Source organism: Ciconia boyciana, chromosome 8 (genome assembly GCF_034638445.1).
Source record: "Ciconia boyciana chromosome 8, ASM3463844v1, whole genome shotgun sequence".
Taxonomy (NCBI): Eukaryota; Metazoa; Chordata; class Aves; order Ciconiiformes; family Ciconiidae; genus Ciconia; species Ciconia boyciana.
This window is the reverse complement of record NC_132941.1, coordinates 23,290,891-23,308,162: the sequence shown is the minus strand read 5'-3', so window position 1 is coordinate 23,308,162 and position 17,272 is coordinate 23,290,891. Positions and strand designations below refer to the sequence as shown.

The 17,272-nt window shown below is 42.0% G+C and overlaps 1 protein-coding gene and 1 long non-coding RNA gene across 6 annotated transcripts in view; both read left to right on the top strand.

The window, feature by feature from the left end:
* The first annotated feature begins 2,287 nt into the window (after positions 1-2,287).
* LOC140655779 (uncharacterized) lies at positions 2,288-3,332 on the top strand. Its single transcript, XR_012043868.1, has 3 exons — positions 2,288-2,420; positions 2,858-3,183; positions 3,281-3,332. It is a non-coding gene; the product is annotated as an uncharacterized lncRNA (long non-coding RNA).
* A 2,039-nt stretch (positions 3,333-5,371) lies between these two features.
* NEO1 (neogenin 1) overlaps positions 5,372-17,272 on the top strand; it is a 213,248-nt gene continuing 201,347 nt past the window's right edge. For all 5 annotated transcript variants that reach the window (XM_072870677.1, XM_072870678.1, XM_072870679.1 and 2 more), the window contains exon 1: positions 5,372-5,789. In XM_072870677.1, coding sequence (XP_072726778.1) covers positions 5,675-5,789 — 115 coding nt within the window. In that variant the 5' untranslated portion in view covers positions 5,372-5,674. The remainder of the gene's footprint in view (positions 5,790-17,272) is intronic.

The window sequence follows — 17,272 nt, the reverse complement described above, 5'->3', positions numbered from 1 at the left end:
ATTGGATTAGACCCAACAGCTCCCTCCACTCAGCAACTGAAGCCGTTAAAAGCATTTCACACCAACTGCTCCACTCGTATTTCAGACTCTGTTAAACACTGACTCAAACGAAGGAGCTCCATCTTCCTCTCAAACTTCCCAGGGAACCAACCTTAGCTATTGGAAGGTCTGCCTCCATTTATGACCCTCCCTGACTCCAGTGAGGAGTCTGAATTGTTTAGCTGTTGACATCAGGAATGACATAAATATGTGCTGGGGTTAGAGGGTTTCTGGCAAATGGCCCGCTAACCTAGAATTTGCTCTGCAAAGTCAGGAAGATGACTTTTAACCTCAGAGCAGTTTGCAAAACCACATCTGTGACCAATAAATAAGAAAAAAAAAATCTAGTCCCTACTGAATGATGAAAGACAGCATACCTCGCTGGGCACTATGGTGCTGGAATCAGTATGGAGACCTATGCAGGAGTAATCAGACAGGTCATCGTTGCCAGAAGTCATCTGTGGATGTAGCTGATGCATCATACACAAGGGAGGCAGCACAGCAGATTAAACTGAAGGCGAGTATCTCATAGCTGTTAAGTCTTAAACTTAATGAGCTAGGTCTTTATTTGTGGTGCAGCCCCTTCTTATCCCAAAATTGCCCTAACCAGCTGCTAGAGGATGCCCAGTAATGGAAAATTCTCAGGATAACAATAAATTGGTGTAACAATTCAGTGTCACCTCACATCCTGCTAAGCAATAGAGAAATCATGATCAGAAAAATGGACACAACCAGAGTGCCACTGAACAGTCGAATCCTAATTTCATCACCCTTCTTGTGGGCAACAGATAACCCAGTGCAATTTACAGGAGCTCTGAAGCAGCTCCAAATCTCAGCAGGAGTCAGAAAGGCTCAGTGCTAGCCTCGGGACTGAGGAGTCACGTGAAGTTGTTGTTCCATAACCTTGCTTCTGCACCAAAAAACAGTAGGCTGGTTTGAAATATGAAGCACCTCAAGCAAAAGACAAAATTTTAATCACTGAAATTAAGGTCCTTCTTTGGATCCCTCTCTGGAGAATACTTTCTGTCTCTGATGATCATGCACAGACTCCCAAAGAAGGTAAATTTTGAATTTAAAACTGTACAATGTCAATGTGTGAATGACAGCATTAAATCTTGGCCGCAAGGTTGAGATACCTCCAAGAGGAGAAAAACACCTTTTCCACTCGACCATGTAGCAGAGGCTGAGGTAAATATATTGTCTCCAACTATTAAAAGGTAAAGGAATAATTTATACACGTATATTACATGTTTGCAGCCTAAAGGTGGTGTTGTTTTTTAAATTAAAGAGTTTAAAAGTTTAGAAATGCCAACATTAAGGTGGCCTGTGCAACTGTAATTTGTCCCTTTTGTGCATTTGCATTATGATACACTATTTAATTGTAATTAGATCACACGCTGTTCTTTCGACAGGTTCCCAGCCTCACTCATTGTACAGAATAGACTGTGCTCACTAAGTAATAATTTTATTTTCTCCTTGCTGTTCACTATGTGGCCCATGCTTTATTTACTGCACACTATTCAAATATTGTTCTGAAGACAGATTTATTAATTTCCTCCTGGGCTTTTCCATGGTACTCATCAATATGGTATCCAAGTGCTTCACAAACTCTAATTTATTTTCTCAACACTGTTGCGCAAACTGGTGTTACCCTTATTTTACAGATGAGGAACTTAGGCATACAGACAGAATAGTAAAAAATATCTTTTAATTTTAGATATCCAATTAGAAATACTCATGGCCTGATTTTGTCAGAAAATATAACATGGCAGAGCATCTAATTTAGTCAAAAGTTGAATAAATTCTTATTTACTGCAGATATATCTGCAAGTGCTCTTCACTTCTGCAAATCAGACTTCAAAATGTCAAGTCAGGCACCTAGGAAGTGAAGACTGCACAATTAGTACATCACTGTGAAGTCTCTGTTTTAAGCACTGTGCTTTGCAGCCGGTAGGAGTCCTGAGGCTGAAGCCCTTTCCTGGAGCAGCAGTCACCCACCTTAGCCACAGCACCGTGCTTGCTTTCCCCGCAGTTCCTCGTAAGGTACATAAAATACCTACATCTGATTTTTATAGTAAATTAAGTGGATGTTTAGGCACTTACCTTGGTTCCTTGCCCTTGGTTCAGCATCTGAGACAGACTTATCCTTTTGCACTGGCAGCCTTTATTCTGGTATTTCATAACTTGGGAGTGTTTTACTTTGCAGCCTAACTACTGTTGTTTTAATACATGTGTAATTCTCTTCCATTTAGAGATAACCTCAAAAACTCCAGCAATTTAATCCTGTGTTGACATTGATGCAGGCCATCAGCAATGTGGAAAGTTACCCTAGATGAGGAATGTAATAGTTTGCATGCGGTCCAGCACTCAAAGGGGACAAGGTATGTTCTCAGTGTATTTCAGATACTTGCTGCCAGTAGAGACATGACAGTTTTCCAGGTGGTCTTCATTCCCTTTCCTAAATCCTCTCTTTTCTGCTCTGCCTCACTTCCTCAGTCTCTGTCATTCCCATTTCTATGTGCCTGCCTCTAGTGAACTCCCACCTCCTGTTGCCCTTGCTGTATCCCACACCCAGCGTCAGGGTCGCACGTCCTCTTCCCTTGCCCTGCTCCAGCTCTCCCGTTTGTTCCCTTTTGCCGAGCAAGTTCTCCTTCAGTCCTTAGCCAGATAACGTACTGGTCTTAATTGCCCCAGTCCTCCTGGGTTGCATGTCTTCTCCTGGCAATTTTCTCCCATTCCCAATCTGTTTTTAAGTCTTCTCCCAACAGGCTTGCTTCCAGACTCTTGCTTATGAACCTCACTTTATCCTTCCCTCCAGGCAGACCCAGTTTCCCCTTCCAACTCCCAGTTCTCTTCAGTCGCCCCGGAGAACCCGTCTTTCTCCAGACTGTTTGTGCCTGCCAACTTACTCGTCCCGGATCAGTTCTCATCCCCACTGCATGTTATTCAAAGAGCTTCCTGCTCTGCGTTTCCTGAGAGGACTGGAAGGACAGGTTCCCCACTTGCCCTTCCTACCTTCAGACTTGGCATGGTCCAGAGCAGCTGGGAACTGGAACCGCAGGTCCAACTCTGACTCCCACAGCCATGGGCTGTGATGTGCTGGGTGAGCACGGAACTGCTGGAGAACTGCACTGAGAAGCGCTGGTAAGCCCCCGCCGAGCGCAAACGGGATTTTCAGTAGGGTTTTTCATGGCAGGTTTTGAGGGAACACCTCTGACAAAGTGACCATTCTTGTTTTCAGACTTGAAGATCCCTGACAGAAGAAACGAAAGAAGTAATGTTTATAATTTAACCAGAGGTATGAACTTAAGATGCTTACATTTCAGCACAGTGGTTAGTCTGGCACTATTAAAAGTGACTGAAGGTAGGATTTTATGATGGGAATTGTTACCCAGCTTTAATAGGAGTTATACTGCCAGTCCCGCCTTTTAATAAGTGCTTCCATTTTCAGTATACAGTTCGTTGCTGGTAGTCCTTCTGGCATATCAGATATCAGCGTAACTCGTCAAGCATAACATGGAGAAACCCAAACATCCTTCTGAGGAGGTAATTATTCATCATTGTGAAAATGCTCCAGGATATTTTTAGTGGAGGACAAACCCCCTGTTTTCTGACAGAAACACCAAACAAAATTATAAAATAATGAAGCAAGTTTCACAATGAGACACACTTCAGACACCTGTATTAGCTGATACTTTCTAGTCACGTCAGTGTTTAATTAGTCATGCGCATCTCTGCATCCGTATGTACAGCAAAATGCACACCTGTGCTTTGGTGCACTGCAAAATGTGTCAGCATCTGCTTCGCCGAAAAGCCTCTAACTAAACAAATGTGCAAATCCCGCTGGATCAGGGATAATTTCGCAGGAATATAGAGGTTCCTGCATCAAGAGGGACAGCCTTGCCGCATGCACAGAGGTTATTAAGGTAAACTTCCCTGAAATTAGCCCTCAGTTCCTTAGCAGGAGTGCCACTACCAGTGTAAAAGCCTGTTTCTTTCTGGAAGAAATTATTTTAAACTAGTTTTAAAACATTTTGCAATACAAACACACATTTCAGGGGGAGGTACCCGTGTTTCATATCTTGCATTGCCCCAGGGGTACGGTTATCTCACGGTTACCACTTCTTGAGCCCCGGTACTACATAATTTATGTGCTGAAAGAGATGATTCAATTAGTCAATAATAAAATGAGCAAGGATAGCATGCACATTGTAAAAATACGATTTAGTGGGCAACAAGCTGAGATGGAAAAAGATACAAGGGTACACTTCATATGATTAATGAAGGAGCAATGTATATTTATAGCTCTTATTGTGTCCTTTGTAAGGATACGGGATCCAACAGTAAAACTAAAACCGGCTGGTAACGATGCAGCATTCAAATGATTCGGATTTGAATGGCAAACACTGTATAAAACTAATTACCCCCAGGAGGATGAAAATACATTTCATTTGCCTTTTCAAAGTATGTTTGGTCTTTTCTTCACATTTATCCTTTAGTTTGTTGAGAAACATGATTATGAAAGTCGACATCCCAAACTGAGCAGCAGAGACACCACCCCACCCCACCCCCCCCCGAAAACAAGTTTCTGCAATATATTTTTACAAGAGTAGTGAGAGATTTTTTTTCTCTCGGTAGCTCTGGAGGCAGGATTGCCGCATTTCCCCGCCGGTTCCCAGCAACACGCAGCGCAATGACTCGCTTCGCAGCTACTCCTCCGAGTCGCCCAATTTGCAAGGATAACCAGACTGGCGCTTTGTTTTTGCACGTATTCATGCACGCAACGTGTGCAGCTTTTGCAGCCGCGCAGGTCTTTGGGTAAGAATGGAGAAAATGGAAGTTCATTTCACTGAAAGACAGGAACTTTATTGCTTCGCTCCCATCGTGGCCGTCTGCAACACTGCAGGACGGGTGTCAGGAGCGACGTGCCACCGAGACCTGCCGAAACGCGGGGTTTGGCCCCGCAACGCGGGTCGGCCCGCGGTGCCGCCTCCTCGCCTCCCGAGGAGCTCCCTTCAGGGCCGGGGGAGCCGTGCCAGCCGCGGCAGAGCGGTTCCGGCCTGAGGGGACGGCGGCTTGGCCGGCCCCAACGCTCCCGCCTCGTGCCGCCCTTCCCCGCGGGCGGGGGCGCCGCGCAGGCGCGGTGGCGGGCGACCGGGCGCGCGCACACCTGGCGCCGGGGTCGGCGGCGGCGGCAGCGGGAGGAAGGGCGTGCGCGCGCCGCCGCCTCCCCGGCAGCGGCGGGGGGGAGGGGAGGAGCGCGCCGGCGCATGCGCGCGGGGGGGCGGGCCAGGGGGTGTGGGGGGGCGGGAGCGGGAGGGAGCGAGGGAGGGGAGGAGCGCGCCGCGAGCGCCCCTCTGGCTCCGTGCGAGGGAGCCGCGGAGCCCGGCGCTGGGACCGGCCCGCGATGGAGTGAGCCCGGCCGCTCCCGCCCTCCTCGCTGGCCGCTCTCCGGGGCGGCTGCGCGAGCCCCGCCGCCCGGCTGAGGGCCGTCTCCTCGGGGTGCCGCAGGGGCGCAGCCCGGCGGCGGACGAGCGGGGAGCGCGCCCCGGCCGGCAGTCAGGCAGGCAGGAGGAGCCCCCCGGGGGAGGGGCTGGCGCTGGGTGCCCGGCTGCCGGGCGCGGGGAGCGGAGAGATGGCGGCGGGGAGAGCCCGGCGGCTCCTCGGCTCCCTCTGGATCGCCCTTCTCCTCGGGCAGCCAGACCCGGCCGGCGCCGCCGCTCGGAGCGGCTCCCAGAGCCTCCTCGCAGGTAAGGAGCCGGGCGAGAGCCTGACAGCGGCGACGCCGGGGGCCGGCGGGCGCCGGGGGGGCGGCGGCGGTGTCGCGGGGAAGGGGGAGTACGGCGGGCCCGGGGGTGCGAGGGAGCGGCTGGGGGCGGCGGTTGGTGCGCGGGGGGCGCCGAGGTGGCATGCGGCGCGTTGGCCCCCGGGGGCTGCGGCAGCCGTTGGGGGGGGGCAACGGGCGCTCTCAGCGCGGCGGTGCCGGCAGCCCTGGGCGGCCCGCGAGAGGCGAGCGGTGGCGGCTGCACGCTCCGCGGCTCCCGGTTCCGCGGAGGTCCGCTCCGCTTGTACGAGCGGGACGGTCTCGGCGGCGGTGCGCGCACCAGCAGAGGCCACTGCACACCTCCGTAAGCGAGCGGTCGTCCCTGCCAGCGCCTGGCGCGGGGAGGAAAACAAGAGACACCTGAATCCCCTTTCTGCAGCATAAATGCTTCAGCGAATCTCCTGTGCTTCGTGCTCTGCCCGCCGTCTGTGGGCAGGAGCACACGTGAAATGAGTAGGGGCACAAACGGGCTCTGTCTGAGCTGCGAGACCCGGCGAGCGTTAGTGGAACCGGTAGGGACTCGTTACCGGAGAGGAGATGACAGACTACCTGTGGAGAGAGGGTAACTTGCCTGAAAACTGTGCCGCAGTAGCCCAGAAATGAGCGATCTGGCAGCATTTCAGTCGCTGTAGTTCTCACACCTTTTACTATTGTTACCTTTAATGATCCATTATTGAATCCTGCTTCTTTATAGGCTATGAAAAAACGTAATCTCATCCAGATGAAGCATGGTGTGTATATGAGAAGGCTTTCTAAAAAGGCCCTTGCAAAAGACCGTTAATACTGTAGAAGGCTCCCTAGTTTTGCACTAATGTTATCTGCTTGTTTTGAAAAATGTTGGCTTTAAAAAGTAACTTTTTTTTTCCTCCTTGTTAGCAACAAAATAGTAGAAAGCTTGAAAAAAAATCTGGTCTTGAATGTTGAATGCTGGGATTTTTTTTAAATACTCCCCTGTAGATTGAATCCTGATATTTTAAAAGAAGCTCTGTGCAAGTGGAATTTGGAAAAAAACTGCTAGTTAAGTGAGTAGTTTTTAGCAACTTGGAAAAGTGAGAGTGGTTAAACTGATATTAAATGGTGTAATTGTCCTATTGCAAATCACAGTAGGCAGAAATGTCTGTGGTAGTTCTCATCTTAGATACTACTGATGTAACCATGTATGCTGACTCCTGTTGACAGGGAATATATTTACTTATTCTCTTACATAGTACAAGCTTTGCAGATTCCAAGTCCAAAGCAGATATTTTTTACCTTTTGAAAAATATTATACTTGGACTCAAAGATCTTCAGAGTATGTGTAATAGATAAATTACTTTTTTGATGTGTAAAATCTTACCACGTGATGATTCTTTTTCAGTATTTACTGCTCTACTGACAGCTCACTGTAGTTACAGTCGTGTTGGTTGCTCTTTGCTACTTTAAAAAATCCTTTATGGTTGTGAAGGATCCATAATTCTTATGGATAGGTGAAGTTTTATCTGTTGAAGTCAAATACGTGAATTAAGTCAGCAAAGGGGGAGTGTTGTGCTGAAACATGAAATAAAACCTTCATTGAAGCTGACTGTTTATCAGGGCAGGAATTTAGAAGTATCATTGTGGAAATCTTGGAAGTTCTGGTGAACCCCTACTCTCTCCTTTTCCTCTTTTGTGAAAAGTGCTTTTATGCCCTATTGATGGGTACTGTCCTGTTTCATCCCTGCTAAGGACCAGGAGCTGGGCTTTCCCTAACCCTGAGGGTGTACCACTTATTTAAGAGGGAGTGAGTAACTGAGGAGGGAGAGGCTTTCTTGATTCTTTGTCTCAGTGAAGATGAGATACTTCATGTATAGTGGATGAACTTTATCTTAATTCACACTATTTCCCACCTGATTATTTTTTCTTAAATAGAGGATGTTCCACATACTTCCATATTTGGCAGGTGGGAGCGGGATGTTCAAGTCCCTCCCTACTTGTAGGAGAGGGAGTCAGGTACAGGCGTTTGATGTCATGTGTGAAAGTGCTCCCCTTTGTGTTTTAGGTGCAAGGGTGATAGTGCAGTCTTCTGTCCCATGTTTTGTGTGAAGCTTGATCTCTTTAGCATGCTCTGAGGAGTGTTGTTAGGTTGGTGTGAAGGGCTGAAGAGGCAGAGGAACACCTAGTTATTAGGTCCAGATGGAGGTTTAGCTGTGAGACTTGTGGCTCTGCTTGTCAAGACTGAAGTGTTGTGTGCTATGTCCAGAGCAGTAGGTTTTTAATGCAAGAAAAAAAAAAAAGCTGGCCTTTTGGTGTTTATAAAGATACATAAGTGAGCAGAAGTTATAGATTTGGAAGCCCATATTCTTTGTATGTAGCTGTGTACATTTGAGTGACATTTGATCCCATTTATAAATAGCCAGTCATTGCTTTCTGAAGAAGAAAAGAGTGTAGCTGAATTATTTTAGGAAAAAACTGTGTAACTCTGTTTATTTGTGTATCTGCAAACATTAGTGTGTTTCCTAGTCTGTTTGGTTGCTTTGCAAATAAGGTAAAATGAGCTACTGATTTTTAGAATTAGGACAAAATCTCTTAGCTAAGGGAATAAAACAAAAAAAAATCAGTAGTAAGGAACAAGCATCAAATTAAGCTAAATCCTGATTCTTGTAACTGTTTGAAACTGACTTGAGATTAACGTAAAAACCTTGATCTATACAGGATTGCATTACTAAGAATAAAATTGAAGTTAGTGTCACTTAATTTTTAGTAGAAAAGCTGTGATAACCTATATACACCATTAAGATTGCAAATTAGATTATTCAAAAGCAGGAAATTTGTTCTGTCTATCCCTGGTGTTCTTGAAGTCCTTGGAATCAATATGTATTTTGTTGTTAAAGGATAAACTGGCAGTTTTGGAAGTCTGCAATCAAATGCAATTAGAAATTTGTGGGCATGAACGCTGCATAAGACTCCCAGAACCGAACAGGTCTTTTTAGCAACACGTTGATTACAGATCATTGGTGCACAATGTGCTGCTATATAGAATGCTCCTTCTAGGGTGTGAGAATGATGTGTTGAAAGCTAAAGAAGGTGGGAGCATAGATCATCTGGGTTCCTTAGGAACATAAGGTCATAATTTGTTTCTGTTTTGTATGCACTTCTTGATTATTTCTAAATATATCACAAGTTAAAAATAGACTAGAAATATTCAGGTCTCAATGACATCCCAAATCACTTAAGCACGGGTCTCCAGTTGATATTCCTGTTTCATATAAATATGGTGTCAGCCACGTGTATTGTGGGTGTCGCGTATGATCCAATAGAAGTGATTTGATTGCTTATAGCTCCTGTGATGTGCAGAGACCGGTGCTACTGCTTATATACATGTATAAATAGGCAACAGTGAAAAGGTCTCTTGATGCTGGAGCATATTTGTCATGAGGGTGAACTATTGTTCTAATAATCTGTGAATCAGGATACCTTTCATGAGGGTTGTGGTGATGCATTGTCACTTGTCCTCGGCTATAAGTGTCTAAGTTGCGTATGGCTTTTGCAGCGTGTGTTTATTTGTTTTATTAGTCACTAAGAAAATGATTTGACTTGCTTATGAAGCTATCCTAATAAACTAACATTTCAATTTAAAAATTATAAGATGTGCGTACACACCTGTGCCTAATACTTATCACAGTGAAAAACAGTGAACAAAAATTGATTAAAAAAAAAAAATCACTTGGCATAGTTACCTCTGACTAACTTATCAATGCAATTTAAGTAAGGAAATTGAATATTGTAGATTTTTCTTTATATAAATAAGAGTATTTGGTTATTCCTGATGATAAAATGTTGTGATTTGCAAGGCATTAACCTTCAACCAAAAATTCTCAGAGAAGTCTGAAAACTATGTAGGCACCTAACATGTGTGTGCTGCTTTGCCAAGAAGAGGAGAGTGATAAGGAGTGGGAGTTTAAGAAAACTACACAAAGAGCAATACGATATGTTTCTTAACTTTTACTTTCAAACTATAAAAACATTTAACTTGTGCAACATCAGCCTGAGTTTGATACAGGTTTTGAAAGCAAATTTTTGTACCATCACTGGTTTGGCATGGAAATAATTTTGTGTATAAAATGTATGCTGATATGATAGATTTGTAGTGCTGATTTGAAGATAACTTTTCTAAACATGCAGTATTTTTATATATGCAGGATTTTAGAAGTTTTATTTTGCACTGTCTGTGAGGAGGTATAACTGAAATTCTTGCTAATAACCAATTAATGCTTGTTTCCTATAAGGAACCTGTCCTAGTGTTGAAGTCAGTCAGTGGAGGGGAGGCTTCATTCTGCTCCCGTTTAACCAGTTTGTAGGGATTTCAGTGGCTGCAGTATTAGAATTCAGTTGGCTGCAGGGCCAAGATTGCAACTTCTCATGTGTTCAACTTCAATGCTAGTTACAGAATAGGCTTATTTACTTTCCTATGAATGTTAAGAAATGGGTGTTCAACCTCTGAAAAATCAAAAGTCTTAGTACAGCGTTTGGAAATGGCAGCTGAGGCAGTGATCTGTGTTTGCTTAGCCTGTGTGCTGGGTTCTGGGTGGAGCGATAACTGCCTCAGATATTCAGAGAGGTGCTGCTTCAGGTTATCATGCTGAAATAGATTTCTGCACCTTGAATAGTTAAATACAATGCTCTGAGAATATCGATCTTAAAAAAGGCAAAACAGCTCTTAATAGAGAAAATGTCTTGGCACTGTGGAAACAAGTCATATTTTACTGATTGGATGCTATTGATTTAGTTCTCCAGTTAAATTGCCAAGATGAAAGTGGTAATCCTGATTAATTCCATATAAATAGATCAGCACAATTTTTGTGTGTATAGTTGCAGAGTTCTTTAGGAAAACCGAAGCCCTAGCTTTATACGGTATTTTAGATGGCTTTAATTTTAAGTGTTTTTTTTACCAATTAGTATTCATGCTGAAGAGGATACCTTAATTTTACAAAATGAACAGATTATCAATTTATGATAAACCCTTTTTGTATAAGTTAAAATAGCTTTTTTAATTAAAGCTGCCTTTATCAAAGGGACTGAAGGAAGTGGCAATGTTCTGCTAAACTTTCTTTGGAGTCTGGGCAATTCCCTGGAGTATGTGACAGCCATGAGATGTTTGAGTTGTGTAGAAAGTGAAGAGATTTCATGTTAATTTTAATGAAAACTACTTGATGTCCCTTTAACAATCTGATCAAGAAGTAAATTACTACAAAACAAAAAACATTTTTATTTTTTTTGCACTGTAACTGGACAATATCACTCTCCCCATTGCTTCTGGATGTTTTGGGATACTTCAAAGTGATTGGAGATGTTAGCAGGAAAAAAATCTCAACCAAATCCCTAAAGGTGCTGTTCAGAAGGGGCTGTCCAACTCAGGGTCCCATTGGCCTCCAAATACCTAAACTTATATATTTTTTTTATGGCATTCACTGATTCTCATTGCCAGTTTTTGAACTTCCCTGCTTCAGCTTTGGTTTGCTATAGCGAAATGAGCAGGACAGAGTATGGCATTTTTATTTAGGAAGGTATGGATAATTTATTATGTGACAATGTTTTATACTTCCTATTCATCTTGCATTCTTGTTTTCATAGTTATTAAGTCAGAGATCTTCTCTTGAGTTGATAAGTTGATCTAGAAACAGTGAATTGCATGTTAGAGATATTTTTTTTTTCTTCAAAATGTATTGTTCTGCATATGTTAGCAGTGAATTTTCTTTGCTGTGAAGTAGCTTGTGCAGCTGACTTGTTACTGGTTACCACTGAAGAAATTCAAGTGCTCTGCTTATGCTGAATTTCTTCATTTGCAAATTTTAATCTATTCATCTTCTTAGTGCATTGGATAGGTGATAGCTCATATGAATGACTTTTGTCTAATCAGTGTGAGTTCTGGCGATTCAGTTATTTTGTGTCTCATCAAAGTGTAGCAGCTTGATATTTTTTGTATCCTCTAGTCATGTAGTTTTGTCCGGAGGTCTTTTAAAAGTGGGAAAACTGTTCTGTGATTAAATTACCCACTACTTCATCTGTGCAAAGAATTTGAATATATAACTGTCCTTTGTAGTTAAGTTAGGTAGGATTTCAATTAAGTTACCCATGCAGGAGTGAATCTTACTGTGGCTTTGTTAATTTTTTTTACTATTGCATGAAAAACCCCAGAACTGTACACTTGCTGGTTTTGTAATTTTTTGTTTATCTACTTCAGAAGCTGAGGATGTGTGTTAGCTTTTGGAAGTAGCTGAGCCACTTCTTATAGGTCCATCAGATGTTTCAGCCCTTCGGATTGCCTGGTGTGTTTTTACTTGGGGACGGTGGGAGAGCCATCCTAAAGAAATCCGTTACCTGTGTTTGCCACTGAAGGTCTGAATGTCTTTGCTGTCTTGTTTAGTATGATTAGTAATTCCTATGTTTTTGTACTTCTGCTCCTTTAAAATTTCACTTCATCTCTCCCAGTTTTCTAATTGTCTATGAACTTTATATTCTTTTGGGTTTCAGTGGGGTTGTATTTCTGCTTGATCGGTATAGCTCCGTTGAACTTTGCCACTTATTTATGTTTTTTATCTTTCTCTTTGGCTTAGAAGTATGGACAACTTCGGAGTTTTTTTGATTCTAGCTTTCTGCCCTTACATATATGTGGGTGTTTAGTATTTTACCTTTGTTTTTATTTGATGTCTTTTTTACATGTCTTGAAGCTGTCATGTTTTGTGACACTGGGTCAAAGCATGTGTCAGTAGCCAGCACAGTTGTCTTCCATTATTATTATACTTCGATAAATTTACCTTGTTTGATGTGCTTTTAGCTTTTTTGACATGTGTCTAATGTTGATATTGACCTAGAGGTGAATAATGCAGTGCTGCTAGCATGTGTGTGGTATTCTGTAGTTTGAGGTTTGTACCAATATAGGTTTAACTGGTGTTTCTTGCCCATTAAAATATTTAAGTTAGACTTCATATGGTTTTGAAGAGACATCGTGCTTTTTTACAGCTTCCATCTATTTAATGTTCTGCATGTAGTTACAGCCAGGTAATAATGAGTGTTTTTCTATAAAAGTTTTGCTTTATTTAGTGTTTTCTTTACTAAGATATTTTGAGCCATGTAAAATCTTAGTTTGTCTTCACATTTATGTGACTCTATGAATACATATAATATTTTTGTGACTATAACATAGCACTTCCTACTGCATTGTCTTGGATGTAAAAGCTGGGACCAAAATGATAAGATACATGGATTTCTCTTTTGTCTTACTTTTGGCAGAGACTTTTTTTATTACTGATGTTGCTAATAGCTGCTTCTGACTTGAGCACTCGGCAACTTCCAGCTTTTTTTCAGCTCAGTTTTCAGTGTAATGGTCCAGGCTTGCTTCCACGTGGGCTGAGGTGGAGTCAAGTCCTTCCGTATAAACTTCGTCTTTCTCCATTTTCTTCTGTAGTTAATGAACCTAAACATCTCTTCTTAACACCACTCTACAGTTCATGCATTGAAACCTTATAATGTAACTGTAGCGAGAAAGGGAGGGCCACAAATAGAGGTGTTGGGATATTCTTTCTAAAAGTAGAACAGGCTGCCAAAAGTAATTTAAGTCATTAGACCTGTCATGACTTTTAAAATCTCTTGAGTGTGTATTGAGAAGGGGAGTATAGCTTACTCTCTAAATTTAAAGGGGTTACTGTCATATTGGTTAAAAAATGAATAATTGCTTGAAACCAGTGGTTGTTGCAGTGTTGTACATAGCAGACAGGAAAGCTGGGTATTAACAAGAAGATGAAATATTTCCAAAAGTAATTTATAAAAGCCAAATGTTCCTGTTTGAAAATAGGCAAGGAAGGAAGTATAAAAGAACTGGAAATAAAGAAAAACTGCATCCAGAAATGTTTTTTTCATGTGGTAGGACACCTGAATAGTTTGTAGTATACTCCCGTGCAGTTGGAATTGGCATTTTTGGTGTTGGGCTGTCAGTGCTCATGTTGCAGAAAATCCAGGTATTTTGTTATTGATTTGTGAATCTTTTATTAGAACTGTGTCTGGGCAGATATGAAGTCATTGCCAAATGTTAATCCTATTTTCATGTGTTTATTTTCAGCATTTCAAGCTGGCACTGCCATTAAAAGGAGGAGGACCTGGATACTATGCCCTTCCATTTGCTTTCACAAGCATTTGTGGAGGATGTAGAGAATAGGATCAGTTCCCTGATGTGCTGTGCCAACGTGCCTGCATGAGTACTTGTATTAGCAGAAGGGAGGGGGTGACATGAGCACATGGGAACAGTGTCGCAGGAAAGTGAGACTGCTTTTTCTGGTGGGGTGGAGATTGGCTTAGTATTTGAACATGAAAAGCACTACGAGCAAAATATATAGTATCTTCTGTCACCATATTAATCTTTAATATCATGATGTATTATAGCACATCAATTTCAGATCTATAGATTAAAATTTTGTCAGAAAGTGTACATTATTGTTTTTAAATGAATTTGCTAATAAAATGTTTCATAAAAGTTCATCTTTAGATTGGTAATGCATTCTCAATTTAGCTTTAATTTCTGTTTTGGTTTTGTTACTTTTTTCCCCCACACTAAAATCTCATTTGTTTGACTGGTTCCAAAGTGGAAATAAAGCTACAAGTTTCATCTTAAAATACTTAGCCTTGAGGAAAGAAATGTAAAACTACCAAATAGGTTACATTTCCAGAAAAGGATAGTGGCCTGGTAATTCTTGGAATGCACTAGCCACTTGCTTAAAGTCCAGAGGAAGCTTCATTTAATTATGATTACTTTGTGTAGCATATCATTTCAGGTGTCACTTTGAGTCTGTCATGTATTGACAGCTGTGTTGTAGCTTTGTGAGGCCAGGACTTTCAAAATCATCCCTGTACCGATAATGAAATCCTGTAAGGATAACACTGAATTGAAACCTGGTTGGGAGTGTAAGAAAAGCTTATAGATGTCGTATGATGTGACAGTGTGCTAGTGAAGGTGCATGGGGAGCAAACTTGGCAGCCAAACCAACCCCCAATGTGTGGAGACTTCCAGCCAATTTAATGGTGAAGGATAACATTGCTTAGTTTTTCTCAGGAAAAAATTAATGTTGAAATTAAGTGTCAGGGATGTGCACATAGTGGGAGGCTGGCATGAAGGTGAGGTGTACTCAGGCTATATAGCTGGGGGCAAGTGGGGGGATGGAAAACTGCTCCCTTCCTGCACTGTGGCCTGTTTTGGCATATTTTTGGTGGTTGTGCAGAGCAGTTCAGGGCAGGGTGTTTTGAAATGACTTAGTTATTCTTTCTGCTTAAGGAGATAATAGTAATACAGAGGTAGAAGTCATTACGCTGATAGACCTGCTTCTGCCAACCAATGTAACAGTGCAATGCATCTTGACTTGTTTAGATGCTGATAAAGGGACAGTCTCGGGGATTGTATCTGAAATTACAGGAGTATGTTCTTACTCATTTGCAAGGGCAAATCTAAATACATTTTATGGGACACACTGTTTTTATTAGCATTAAGAGCTATTAGAGAGTATACTGCAAATTTTGGGTGTGACAGCTCTCCTTCATCACTTTCCCAGGTTGCTTCCTTTTTGAGACTCTGACATGGCTTGTCTTCTGTTTGAAGTGTAAAACAGCTTATTTATCCTAATCGTCATATGTAGTTGTTTGCTTATACCTAGTTCAGGTCTTTGGAGCCTTAATTTTAGGTTCTGTAGTTTTTCTTTTGTCGCTGTGGATTCTTTTTACTTATCTCCTTATTTGAAGTTACGCTAGTTTTTGAAAAATACCTAAATACTAAGAGATCAGAAACAGCTTAGATACCAGCAGTGATTTGGCAACCATTTCTGTGTTGTGGTTTTATGTAACTTTTCTGAGATGTGAATGAAAGAAAACACACAAACCATAGCTACAGGAAATGTAGTGTCATAGTGGAACTACTGAGATTTTTTCAGTTGTGCTATTTGAGTGTAAATCAGTGTTCTTCACCTTTCAATTTGTTGTCTTTTGAGTACAGACAAGTAGTACTCCTTATAGCTGACGTAAATATTGTCGGTCTAGTCTAAAATAAGGAGACAAAATCTGCAAGGTAACACCACAGCATGTGAATAGAGGTTTTCATGTTTCAAATTTGAGGCTTTTGGAGGGGAGAGAAGTCTATTTCTGAACGTGGAAGGAGGAGAAGCCAGTCATCAAATGCATCCAAAGCAGGATCTAATATATTCTGATTTCTAGGTAGTGCTAGTTAAAGGCTTATTCTGGTTCAACTCGATTGGAATATCTTGTGCTCATGGTAACAGCATTATCAGCCCAAAATCCGAAGTGTTATTTTTTTTTCAAGTAGTGTTTTCCAGTTGTTTATTTGCTGTTGTTGGCAGATTTTCATTTTACTGTGGAAATCAATCTAAAGGAAAAAAGACATTTTTTTTGTTCTCTCTGGAACTTACTCTGTAGGCACCATTGGTCATGACTCCATAGCAGAGATTGAGCCTATGCTTTGGAGTTTCATCATCTTTGCTTTCATGTTCATCATGCTCAGGCTATATTACTTTAGTATAACATTTTCAAGCATGTCCTTTCTAACTTTAATAAATAACCAAAGACCTGTAAGAAATAGATTTTTTGCCTTTATTTTTTTATCTTATGTGATCCTAAAGAAACTTTTTTCCAAGTTTAGCCTATAAACAGGTCATTCCTGTTTCTGCAGAAGGCTGTGAAGGGTTATCAACTGATCATTTCTGTTATGATTAGAGATTAATATGTGGAGCTTAAATCTAGTATAGCTCCTGTAATGTGAGTAACTTTATCATTCTTAACTTGCATGCCGAAGGACTGTTGGTTATTGTGAGCACACAGAGTGGAGGAGAGGCTGTGGTGGGGGTGATGGTGTTAATTTTTTATAAAAAAAGCCTTTGTCGATTCTGCCTCACAGCTACCAGTGGTATCAGGTGCCTTGTTGAATTATTACCAAATGCAAAGCTAGATTCACTGGTCTGTCTTGTCTGTGATTCCCTTGGGATACAAAGCAGCTGGATTGAATTGGTAAACTGAACCTCAAATCACAACACATTCAGTGAACTACCTATGTTGCTAGCATCTAGTTTCTTTGTAACTTGTGCAAGACTTGCTGTATGTTGGTTGTGTTAAGAAAGGCGAGTGGATTGTAGGGCGAGTTGATTGTTTGTATCAGTAGCCCAAAGACTGAAAATTTATGTATCTTTTTTAAAAGCTCTGCAACTCTTGTCACAGAACAAAATGGAGAAATGGTTTTATGACATGGAAATGCACCTGAGAGGTTAAGACAGATTTGACATTGTCCTGCAGTGTCAGAAAACAGGTAGAGTTTGATTTCAACTAGGGAGAGAGAGGTTGATGTGTGTGTCATAATTCCTTTTTCGTAGCTGTATGGTTATTGTCTGGCATTACCTGTTACCA